This window comes from Brachypodium distachyon, chromosome 4 (genome assembly GCF_000005505.3).
Source record: "Brachypodium distachyon strain Bd21 chromosome 4, Brachypodium_distachyon_v3.0, whole genome shotgun sequence".
In the NCBI taxonomy this organism is placed as follows: domain Eukaryota; kingdom Viridiplantae; phylum Streptophyta; class Magnoliopsida; order Poales; family Poaceae; genus Brachypodium; species Brachypodium distachyon.
In genome coordinates this window covers 11873243-11885169 of record NC_016134.3, presented here as the reverse complement: position 1 = coordinate 11885169, position 11927 = coordinate 11873243, and the positions used below count along the sequence as shown (strand labels likewise).

The window sequence follows — 11927 nt, the reverse complement described above, 5'->3', positions numbered from 1 at the left end:
GAAGGCCGTGCATCGATCACGGTGGTCGATGGTGGGTTGGCGATTTGGCTTTGTACCTTTGCAAAGCGATGGAAGAAGCTTCGGAGGGATTTCCCCGGCTTTTGTTTCACGGCGTAAAGCTCGTGAGCCTGCACGGGTTCTTTGAAATTTCCCTGGAAGTTGGCGATGAAGACCTCTTGGAGGCGCTCCCACGAGTGCACGGAGTTCTTCCGCAGGTTATAAAACCAAGTTTGCGCCATCCCGGTGAGCGCGAGCGGAAAGAGGTTGCACATCTCGACGGGACCTCCCCCGGCGGCCCGTATGGCGGTGGAGTAGACATCCAAGAATTGAAGAGGATTTGACTCCCCGTCATACGGCCGTATTGTAGGCGGCTTGAACCTTGGCGGAAAAGGCGCGTCATGCGGGTTGCAAGTCAGCCGGTTCTTCCGGTTCCTTCGGTGGCGAGGTCCTCCCTCGTCAGAGTCGCTTTCGTTGCTAGAGGGGTCGCTTGGAGAATGATCTCGGTGTTTTCTTGGGGGGTCGGAGCATCGACGGGAATTCCTTTCGCCGCCGGCACAAGCTCCGGACTCCGCCACTTGCTCGTTCCCATGCACGCTGGGGTCTCGTTCCCCGCGAGGCGCAACTTGAGGTGGTACCTGGTTGCCACCTTGCTCGACCCCGACTGGGGGAGCAAGGGGCGCTTGCGGGGCGCTCGCAAAGCGAGGTTGGTGTTGAGCGTGCGTGACTTGGAGAGCGCCTTGTGGCGGAAGCCCCCAATAAGGATGGTACCAAGGAGCTCCATGGGTGATCGCGGCGAGCGCCAGCGGAGGCAATCCCGTGTTGGAGGGGTTGTAGGGTGGGACTTTTTGGTTTTTTGGCGCGGATCCTCCTGACGGTACATTGTTTCCTCTTGTAAGTTTAGAGGGTAAGGTCACTACCGGTTGTAGGGGAGGTGGCGCGAAGTCCATCGAGCGAGGCATGCCGAGTTCCATATCCCCTGCGGTGGCGGCAACCGTAGGCAGCTCGCCGATCCTTGCCACCACGTCGGGCAGTGTCGAGGGACCGTCTACGACGGTTTCGAGCACCTCGGTCCCTTCCGGGACGGCTGGGAGCGAAGAGGCGACCACGACTTCCGTCGTAGCGACCATGCTTGCGGCGACGTCCGGATTGGTGAGGGTTCCTTGTTCCTCGGGAGCCCCCGAGGCACTTTCTTTCTTTGTTTGCAACCGTGTAGATTTCGTCGGGGCCATTAAATCTTCAATTGCGGCGAGGGTTCCCCACGGTCGGTGCCACTATTGTTGTTCTCGACAACAATTAGAGTAAGGGGTACCAACGCTCGATGGCACAAGTGCGGTTATAAAAGTAGGGCGTGTACGCTGGGCATACAGCGAAGGTCGCCGTACACTTGGACAAGTTGACACGTCGATATTTCTTGAATAGGTTCGGTCGACCCTCCGGGTACGACTTAATCCTATGTTAGGAAAGGCTTCGAGGGGTTGTTAGCCAAGTGCTTGGGCCGAGCGGATCTTCCCAAGTCACCTTTAGCGAGAGATTCGTCGGGGCCGCCTCGTACTTGGACCGAACGCGTCTTTCCAAGTATCGAGGTTAGGATACCCTCGGAACTCTAACCCAACCCCTTCTCCTTCGAGCCCGTGCTAACCAAGGTTATCTCAGAGCCTCGAAACTAGAGTCTCCTAGAAGGCTTCTTCGAGGCCGGTCGACTTTCAGTCGAGAGCGATGCTCGAGAGCGAACCTTAGAGGGAGCATTCTAGCCCTCTCCCCTTGAGTTTATTCAAGTTGAGAGTGAATGGTACATGCCCCCATGAGGGGATATTTATAGCGTAGGGGTACATGACAAAAGACCATGGGTACCCTTGAGGGAGAGAGAAAAGTGAGGGTGGGGGGGAATGGTAAAAGTAGTTTCTTGGTCCATAACTTTTGTGTGCACCAAGTGAGAAAAGTGGGGGTTGGTTCATGGTCCACCATGGACTAAAACCCTCATCCCCACACCTTTCTTGCACTCTACTCTAACTCGTTTCACCCTTTGACCATGGCATGAGAGGCTTGACTTGTTGACTTGTGTTCTTTTGCCACGTAGGATTGACTGTGCCACGTGGGCATCTTGACTCATCCTTGGGAAATGTTGACTTAGTCGTCGCCACGTAGGATTTACGGCCTGGCCCATATAAGGGTTTTATTTTATTACAACAGGACCCAAGTTACCTGCACACATGATACTTTGCCATATTGGTTACCTACAATTTGCTGTGGAATAACATCTTTCTTAAAAAAGAACTCTGGCTCCTATGTGAATATTGAAGAAATCAAATTATGGAAGTTAGCTCACGTGAGAGAAAAAAACACTTACATCTCTTTGAGTGTTTGTTTCTCTGAAACTATCTGAATCTACCTTTTGAATTCATTTAAGATGTTCACAGTGCTGATTTGTCTTACAATTTTTCATCTTGGTTATTATTCAGTTCCGTCTGCAGCTAAACGAGGTCATTGCACTGGTAAATCTTCTGAACGGGCTGTTAGAATGTGTCAAATTTGTATACATGAAAAATGACCATCCACCGACGAAGGAATTAACCTGAATCTCAACCGTAAGTGTTACCTCTTGCTCATCAGTGGTATTGAACTATTGATTTGTGTTGACCACTTGATCTCTGCTCGTCTCCTTGCATTCTTTCGTCTATTTGAATGATCATTCTTTCTTATCAAACTGTGTGAGCTAAGGTTTTTCACATTGTATGATGCATATATTCCTTGTAAAGTTTTTCGGATTCCGTACATATGAGAAATGAGAAATTATGTTTTCTCTCAAGATATATATGAGAAATAAAAAGTATAGATAATATTGGGATACCCTGCTATGATGGGCGTTGTCTTTTTGTTGTGAGTAGTTCCATATGAGCTTTTTTTTTTCCTTTTCGTGGTTTGTTCCTATACTATTCCTTATGCATATGGTATTGAAGGTAACCATGTTTTTTATGAAATGCACGTCATGGTAGTCTGTTCTAATATATATCTATGGTTTGTTCCTATACTTTTCTCTTCCCCCGTTTGATCTACATGCCTTAATGTGGTGAACTGAGCTTATTTTGTCTTACACACATTCATGAATTGTTTTTGCAATTATCAAACTGCCTCACCATTTTTGGTCCTGAGTCAATGTTCCTACTGCTGCTCCTGAATCTGGGATCAGGTGGATGGACCTTTTTCCAAATATTCACCCGGTGATCGAATAGATAAATTTAAGGAGCCTGATTTTGTGTACAATGAAAAGATCCCACCGTGGAAATCATTGCAAAGGAAATACATATACATCGCTGACTCGGTCATGTTAGCTTTGCAGATTAGGCCTTCGATTAAGGTAAATATGGTAATGAAGGTAACCATGTCATCATTCTTCTTCTTTTTTTGTACTTCTGCAGTCTGTTGCTGATTTATTAGGTTGTGAAGAAAAATATGGTATTGAAGGTAACCATGTTTTTTTGTTAGCTATATCAAGACCATATAGGTTTTGGCATTAAGTAGTTATGATCAGTTATTTGAATGAGCATGGCTTAATGTATTTCTATTTGCTTTGTCAAGGCTGTTGAGGTTTGTTATAATTGTCAAAACAATGGTGGTCAAGTCGGCAGTGAACCGGTTGTGACGGCCAAAACCTCTGCCCAACGCGCCCCATACTTCTGCTTGAAGGCCGCCACAAGCACTCTGCCCTTAGATAGGAGGTTCGATCCTTAAGTTTGGTGAATCACTAGATCCTGAGAGCAGGAAATATATTTCAATTTGGTATTTTGGTATGTATCATCAGGGTCCTTATTTTCTACTTTTCTGAATTTTCACGCATAAAAATGGGTGCACTAATGCTTTCCCTGGTTATTCACGGAGAGTCAATTTAGATTCAAATGAGTTGCATATACGACATCGACGGTGTCCTTGTAGGAATTGTTCTTATAGAAAAGACGGTGAAGAACAAAATTTGTTGAAGTATAATATTTTCTTCCTTGTTTTCTCTACTCACATATTGTTTTTCCATAGCAACGCACTGGCTCCTAACTAGTGTATGTGAAATAGGCTAGCTGTCATTGTGGACTTTCTTATTTCTAGTACAGTAATCAATCTGCCTTCATAAAAGGAAGATTTATATTAGAGTGTGGTAGCAGCCCATAAAGTTCTTCATGTTGTCCATCATTCAAGTAGGAGCTTTTGATAAAGTGAACCTTGACTTCTTAGCAGAGCTTCTCAGTAAGAGATTTAGCAGAGAAATGGCTTCACCGGATACATAAGATCGCACATAATGACTGGAGATGTCTTTTCCCTTTTGTTGTTTAATCTACTGGTTAGACACTCTCAATTGGGAAATATCATCCTAAGTTCCATAATTCTATTTTTCAAGATTTTTTTCTCCGTGTATATGTGAGAACAATATCAGGCTTCCACGTTATAAATTTCTTCAGGTTCAGACTATCTAACACAACCTTCAGAGAGTAAAGGACCATAACTTATCTTTTTTTTTTGAGCCAAACGGAAGGGGAGCCCCCTACCTTAATTTTATAAAACAGAGCCAGAACGGCATTACAGAGGAGTTTGTACAGGGGATCAGGAGGAACATGAGGATAAAAAGAAAATTACAACATGCAACCTAACCATCTAATCTGGCCATGACTTATCTACATGGTTGTATTTTACTTTGATCGATAGAAAAACAAATTGGGCACCATCCTGGTAGTGGGAGTAAGATGAGAAATGTGCTAAGAGGTTGAATATACTAGTAACAAAATGTGGTAGCCTAGAAAAATGATCGATACAGAAGGAACAGAAAGTGAAAATTGCACTGCTCTGCATTCTTCCCTCAGGTCCGGACTCTTCAGTTCATGTGATAGCCGGGCTGATAGGTAGTTGCTGAAGAAATATACTAGCACAGTGCCACAACCTTCAGAGACTGAAAAACCATATAGGTCCATGTCCTGCTGAGCTTCTTCAGTAGCAGCATGACAATCAGGCCTCCTCAGTAGCAGCATCTGACAATCAGGCCTCCGATAAAATATGCCATCCAACTCGTTCTGAATAGCATGTACTGGAAATTAACAGACAGTTCACTTAATGGCACAAACGAAATTTATGCTATGGATAAACATAGATGCACAGTGGGAATAAAATAAGCAGCACCTGAACAAGAGTTTCCAGAAAAGTACATACATGGTACACATCATTATTTGCCCATGAAGTTTGGACATGCGTGTATTCGGTGTGGTCAGGATCGAGTTTCTTGAAGCAGCGCTGAAGCGTATCATGGTTGTATTGAAGATCTCTAAGAAACCTCAGGCGCAGCACCTCAACGTCCCAGCCCTCCTCATCGCTGAGAGTTGCCAACTTGCCTCCCCTAATGTACAGCTTCTTGACACCCTTCGGAACCCACTGCGGGAACTCAGCAAGTGGGAAGCAATGAAGGTCCAGCTTCTTCAGATTGGGAGGAAGTGCAAACTTCATCATAACGACTGGATGAGGTGCCGGTCCTTCCTCATTCCGGCTCTTCTCTGAGGCAAGCAACCCCCATCTGATCGTCAGTGACTCGAGGACCGCGAATTCAGCTAATTTCAGGAACTCATCATCTGTCGGCACGGCCATTTTGCCGATGACAATGCCGAGCTTCCTGAGCTTGTCTAATTTCGTCAGTTCATTCAGATGGCAGGGATCCTTGCTGTTTGTGTTGGCAACCACAAACCCCTTGAGAACCTGAAGCCGCGTGAGCCGGCCTAGCCCCTTAGGCATTCCACCGAGCAGGTGGCATTCAGACAGATCCAGATACTCGAGCCGATCGAGCTTGGTGATCCCTTGCCCCAATTCCTCCAGGTTATGGCACGCCCGGAGATCCAGCACCACGAGTTCACGCAGGTTCCCGATCGAATCGGGCAGTGATTCGATTCTGGAAATCCCTCGGAAGCTGATGTACCTCAGGCTCTTGCAGCTCTGAATGTCCGCAAAGCGCTCCACACCACTGACCTCGATGTGGCTGGCCATGGGGTTAGCAATCTGCTCGCGAGGGCCCAACTCCCTCCACTGGCCGAGCTGCAGTGTGCAAAGCTCCTTCTTCCCTGCGAACCAGCCCTTGTCGAGCTCCACATACTTGTGGTCAATGTTGTAGATCGCCCTCGCATCGGCACTGAACCTGGACAGCACCTTCCCACCGGTGAGGCAGACACGGCGTGCCAAGGCGAAGTCACTGCAATCCAACTCAAGGAAGGAAGTAGTCCTAGCCAAGCTCATGAGCAAGTCCAGCACCCATGGCCGCACCGTGCACCTGCTGACCGTACCACAGAGCGCGCTCCGGACTGGGATGATGAAACCCTTGGCGACGAGCTGGTCGAAACGCCTCTTACCCGCATCGGCAGATTTGACGAACCCCTCCCCAATCCACCAGTGGATCAGGAGCCGTTTCTTGACGACGGCGCCCTCCGGGAAGGCGGCGAGGCAGAGGAGGCTGCCCCTCACCCGCGCGTCGAGGCCGCTCACGGCGAGCTTGAGGTGGCGCATCTGCGGGCCATAGCGAAGCTCCTCCATCCTCCTGGTCATCGCCACGCCCGTGGCCTCGGGGCGCGGCGGATCATGGTCTTCCCCGGCGTCGCGGTCGCTCAAGGGGAGATTGTAGGCTGCGCAGATCTTGGTCCTGATGGCCTCGATCTCGGCGTCGACGGCGAGGAGCTGGGAGTGGATGTGCTCGACGCTGGGCCGCTCTTGCTGCTGGATCGCGTTGTCCATGTGCTGCTCCACGGGGTCGAAGCTGTACCGGATCCCCTTCTCGGTGCGGTCGATGCGGCGGAACAGCCGCCGCAGCGCCGCCATGTCCCCCTTGATCTTCTCCAGCAGCGCGCGCGCGTGAGACGTCGTGGCCTCCAGGGCGGCGGCGGTGGCATCGGTGCCCGCGGACGGCTGCGAAGAAATTGGATGCTCAGGTGAAACGATGGGCGGCGGTGCCGCGGCGGCGGCGGCTGCATCGAGGGCGGTGCAGACGGTGGTCAGACGAGCGAGGAGCGGGATGAGGATGTCCTCTTCGACGCCACGAGCGCTAGGGTGTGCGCTAGCAAGCAGAGGCATGAGCGGCTAGTATTGGGGTGGGGTTGTGGAGCAAAAGAACAATGGCGGCCGGCCGGCCGAGAAACACAGCCTACAGACTCATTAAATTTCTTCCGATTTGTTTGCAGACAAAAAAAACACAGCTTCAAATTAGTTCATATATACTCCACTCCGTATTCATGCTACTATGCCTATACGGTACATTGTTTCTTAGGTACTTATCATACTCTTTCCGTTCCGAAAAGAAAGACGCGTAACATTCCGCGCAATGTTCTGAAAGGAGTGCGCGCTCCTCTTTTCTCCTCCCACCTGACCAAAGAGTCCCTACTTTCTGTTCACTCAACTGTCCACCCTTCTGATCACTTTATTTTACTCTGCATGCAGATTCTTCCCCCTTTTCTCTTCTCCTCCCGAATACTACTCCTCCCGCTCCTCCTCCACTGCACCTTGCTGCCTCCGCCTCCAACTCCAAGAGAAGAACACCAAGACGAGATGAAATCAAAAAGAAAAATCGAGATGTTTGATGAGAAATCGAAGAGAGCTTGTCTTCCGTCTGTGGAGGACGAGTCAGCTACGCTTGCCGTTGGCTTCGACATGCCTGGCGACCACTCCGACGACGAGACCGACGATGGTCAATACCAGGATCTTTCAATTTGGGGGGAGAGTCAAGAAGATGGCTTCGATGAACTCTACGTCTGCAGCGAGGAAGAAGACACGGAAGAAGAGAAGCGCGTGGGTGGAGGGCGACGTGTCCGTCACAGCGAGCACTGCGACCCGCGCGGCAGCCACCGCGACGAGCCCGGCGGGCTCGGTGAGGGCGCACGCAGGCACGACTTGTCGGACGACGAGCCGGTGGAAGACGGCATGCGCGGGGTCGGCCACGACACGAGCACGGGCGGCACGCACGGGCGTGGCCACGGCTCCCGCGGACTCAGCAGTGAACTCTCCGTCGGCCGCGAGGAAGAAGGCGACCAGCACAGCGAGGGCCGTGCGTGCGGTCTCGATGACGGCGTGTGCGGACTCGGCGGGGACATGCACGGCGGCACGGCGCGTGGACTGGGACACACGTGAGGCAAGCTCGGCCACGGCCACGACGACGGCGCGCGTGGGCTCGACCACGACCAAGGCCACGGCGCATGTTGGCTCGGCCACGGCCACGGCCGCGGCGTGCACGGTAGGTCGTGCAACTCCCAGCTTGGCGAGCGCATCCAGTGCGTGCCCGTGGACTCAAGCGACGATGACGGAGCTCGCCATCTCTGCTGTGTGCGTGGGTGCGGAGGCGATGGTGGTGGCATGCTTAGAGACAGAGCTTGCGGCCGCGGTGACATGGGCGATGGCAGTGGCGTGCGCGATGTCATGGCCGTCCAGTGCGCGTCCATGGACTCAGGCAAGGCAAACAAAGACCAGTGTGTGGCTGCAGAACCTGGAGTTGCTGATTGCTACAAGGAAGAAGCTCCCGATACCATGAACAGCGAGGACTACGAATTGGCGTACGCACCTGATACTTACGATGAAAACACTAAAGATATTTATTGGCCTTTGATGAAAATTTATCTACCTGATTACTGGAAAATGTGTCACATGAAAGTGAAGAAGTAATACTTTATGTGTGGAGCATTGAAACTGGGGAGTATTTTGTTGTTGTTCTTGTTTTTGCAAGGCTTGATGCTTGCATAGGATGTTGATTCGGCAAAGTGTATGTTTGTGTAAGATTTGTTCCAAAACTGGGAGTATTTTGTTGTTGTTCCATGCTTAAACTGTTCTTTCCAAACAAACCAAGCTAACCAAGATAGCTAGAGATAAAAGACCGACTACAAATTTTTGATAGAAACACTACTTGCGACACTTTGAAATTCCTAGCAAAAGCTTTACACATTGTAGTGACAGCATGCTGTACAAAACATCAAACCAAGGACAGAGTACTGGTACTACTCCTGTGTAGTCCCATTTAGGAACTCTGTAGTCTCACTCACAATAGTGGGTTCACAGTGCAGCCCAGCTGGAAGTGCACCAAGTCTCTCCATAGCTTGTTTGCCGATATGCGGGATCTTCTACTTGTGTTCTCCTTTCAACCTCATGATCTCTCGCATGCATGTTTGATGGGCTAAAAAGACACGGTTGCTCCTGACAACCGGATATTCATCCCAAGCTTGAATTACCTTTGTGACTATGTCCTTGAGAGATCTTGGAGATGACTTTTGGAACAAAGACACAAGTGCAGCAAATAAACCCAAGTCTAGAATGTTGGTATCAGGAGAGTTGGGTGGCTGACATGTAAGCCGAATGTCAAACCCATCGGAGGTGGCTGCTGCTACAAACTCTGGATCATGGACTAAAATGTGAGTTTTTGCATTATCTTGTTGAATGATGATTGGCCTACCACGATCTTCTTCGGGCCACTTCTCCTTGATAGCTGGCAATACTTTGTTCACCAGGTAATCACGACTAACCTCCTTGGTGACCGTCGGCAACACCTTAGTTTCCATAGTACCTTTCGGTCGATTCACACTACTCCTTTCAGCCGGCTTCTCGGTCACAAATGGAAAGATGCCAATCTTCCCATCGAATGTAATGTTTTTTTCTGCATCAAATCTTGGTCTAGCAACGGCTGCAAGAAACATAACCTTCTCGATGAAGTGCTTGCTCTGTGTGGTTCTCAATGGATCCTCCTCATTTGCCAAGTAAAATTTCTGGGTTCTCTTTGTGCGATAGAACCATTTCTCATCAATATAAATGGTGTTGTACATGTCCAGAAATTTAGGCTCATAAGGTAAGCTCTGTGGGTCTAACATGGACAGTGCATACCGAACCCTAGCTTTCTTGTTTTCTTCGGTGATAGTCGGCTTGATCGCATTAGTGTGCCGCCTAAATCTGCCCTCCTTCAGCCGCCTAAACAAAGTGGTCTTCGCCATATGCAATTCATTGGCCAGATCCTTGAGGGTAGTTCTCTTAGATGGCGGGATCTCTTTGATGGCATCGGCATCGAATGCAATTCTTTTGCGACCACAATTCTTCAGCTTCTTGTTATTGACTCTTTCAACACCACCATGTTGTCCATCAGTCCAGATCCTCTGCACAGTCCGTCTAGGTACATCAAATTCAAGAGAAACAGCATGAGTAACACCTTTATTCAAAACATGGAGAGATGTTCTACAAAGCATTGCCGCATAAAGTGTTTGTCTCTCTTCATTGCTGTACTTTCTCCTTTGATTGACCATTGTGCCGAAATCTACAATTGAAGAAAAAGGGAGGAAAAGAATTAGCTTTAGCAACTTTTAATGGCAAAATCAACAATAAAACACCACAAGCATAATCGATGCGTGTACAACAGATCCGCATTGCAAAAGAGAAAAAAAAACTTACGGAGATGCTGCTGCTGGTGATGGGCGTGCTCCTCGTCTGCATGGCCATCGTGATGGGCGTGCTCCTCGTCTGCATGGCCATCGTGATGGGCGTGCTCCTCGTCTGCATGGCCATCGTGATGGGCGTGCTCCTCGTCTGCATGGCCATCATGGTGGGTGTGCTCCTCGTCTGCATGGCCATGGTCATCGGCGTCGCCGTGATCTCCGGTGCGCTGCTCGTCGGCGTGGCCGTATTCGCTCGCGTGCACCTCTTCGGCGTGTACCAGGACTTCAATGGCTGGTACACCGTGTCCGCGACTAGCAGTGAGTCCCAGCCGGGTGCGTCCAGCGCGTTCCAGCGTGCCCGAGCTTGAGCCAGGCGAGAAGCTTCTGCTGCCGTTGAGCTCGAGCCGTGCGCCATGAATTTCGTTGCCGCGTCCAGAATGAGGCTCGCCGAGGTGCTGCTCCGCTTGATGATCGCCACCGCGTCCAGCATGCTCGAGTCGTCCGTCGCCGTGCCCAGCGTGCTCCAGCCGTGGGCTGCCGCGGCCGGCGACGTCGTCCACTCCATTCGCATGGCCGGTGAGTCCTAGTCCGTCGCCGCGTCCGGCAAGCTCGAGCGGTGGGCTGCCGCGGCCGGCGACGCCGAGAACTCCATTCCGGCGGCCGGCGAGTTCGAGCGGTGGGCTGCCGCGGCCGGCGACGCCGAGAACTTCATTCCTGTGTCCGGCGAGCTCGATCCGTGGGCTACTGCGGCCGGCGGCGGCGTCCTCTCCTTCTCGTTCTTCATCAGTATCCCACTCCAAATCATAACTCAAATCCTCAACTTCACCCTTATACTCTTCTACCCCATCCCAGTTGATCGGTTGGTTAAGATCCAAGTCAGTCATGAAGGAAAGCAGAGAAGAAAACAGAGTGAGTGGTGAGCAGAATTGGATTTTCAGCTCATGCTAGCGCATGGAAGATGGAGCAAAGGATGAGCAGAATGGAAGATGGAAGATGGAGCGTAGGACATGAACAGTTTTTAAATTTCAATTTCGTTGGCGGTACTAATCAGTTTACTGCCGAAAATCCGTTCCCTCCAAAAAATTTCTTGTTGGTCGTCCGTCCAATGAGCAAACAGTTCTGTCCATACCGCATGCAAGGAGGTGGAAGCTGAGCGGACGTGGGCAAGCAACAAGCAGCGTAATGGTGGGCCCAATGCAAATTCTTCCGAATTGTTTGCATGCAAGGAACTGACTAGTGATAGCGACACAGCCCACAGCCAGCACTCAAAGGGCAAACAGTTCCAAAATGAGATAACTTTGCACTGCATTGGTTTGGCTGCAAGAGGTTATGCGCCCTGCTTTTTGGAATGGAGGGAGTATATTTTAGAAGCTAGTTTTTTTTATACACTTGGTCATATTCGGAGAAATTTGACTTAGAACAAAGTTAGGACCACTTAATATTTAGAAAACGGAGAGTACTAAGTTTATGCAGCTATGCGAAAAATATTTGAAGGCTATAAATGTTTCTCAAGAAATT

The 11927-nt window shown here is 50.0% G+C and overlaps 2 protein-coding genes across 5 annotated transcripts; both read right to left on the bottom strand.

Annotated features, from left to right (window-relative positions):
* Window positions 1-4495: 4495 nt before the first annotated feature.
* On the bottom strand, window positions 4496-7180 carry LOC100838112 (disease resistance RPP13-like protein 4). Of its 4 annotated transcripts, none has more exons than XM_014902760.2 (2): window positions 5158-7179; window positions 4496-5051 (listed from the first exon to the last, which is right to left on the bottom strand). In XM_014902760.2, exons 1-2 carry the CDS (start codon window positions 7081-7083, stop codon window positions 4740-4742), a joined length of 2238 nt encoding a protein of 745 aa, XP_014758246.1. In that variant the 5' UTR covers window positions 7084-7179; the 3' UTR covers window positions 4496-4739. The 4 variants fall into 4 exon arrangements, with proteins under 4 accessions (XP_014758246.1, XP_014758247.1, XP_014758248.1 ...); XM_014902761.2 differs by having other exon boundaries at window positions 5188-7179; XM_014902762.2 differs by having other exon boundaries at window positions 4861-5065; window positions 5158-7180.
* Window positions 7181-9113: 1933 nt separating this feature from the next.
* LOC100837505 lies at window positions 9114-11293 on the bottom strand. The gene is made up of 2 exons (XM_010240738.2): window positions 10426-11293; window positions 9114-10291 (listed from the first exon to the last, which is right to left on the bottom strand). Exons 1-2 carry the CDS (start codon window positions 11291-11293, stop codon window positions 9114-9116), a joined length of 2046 nt encoding a protein of 681 aa, XP_010239040.2.
* Between the last annotated feature and the right edge of the window lie 634 nt (window positions 11294-11927).

Bases quoted from the DNA above. Each gene is read 5' to 3' on its own strand.
- LOC100837505 (XM_010240738.2), bottom strand. From the start codon at position 11,293: ATGACTGACTTGGATCTTAACCAACCGATCAACTGGGATGGGGTAGAA. The intron at 10,292-10,425 runs GTAAGTTTTTTT...CTTCAATTGTAG, and splicing joins TCACCAGCAGCAGCATCTCC to ATTTCGGCACAATGGTCAAT.
- LOC100838112 (XM_014902760.2), bottom strand. From the start codon at position 7,083: ATGCCTCTGCTTGCTAGCGCACACCCTAGCGCTCGTGGCGTCGAAGAG. The intron at 5,052-5,157 runs GTGCTGCTTATT...CATGCTATTCAG, and splicing joins TTCTGGAAACTCTTGTTCAG to AACGAGTTGGATGGCATATT.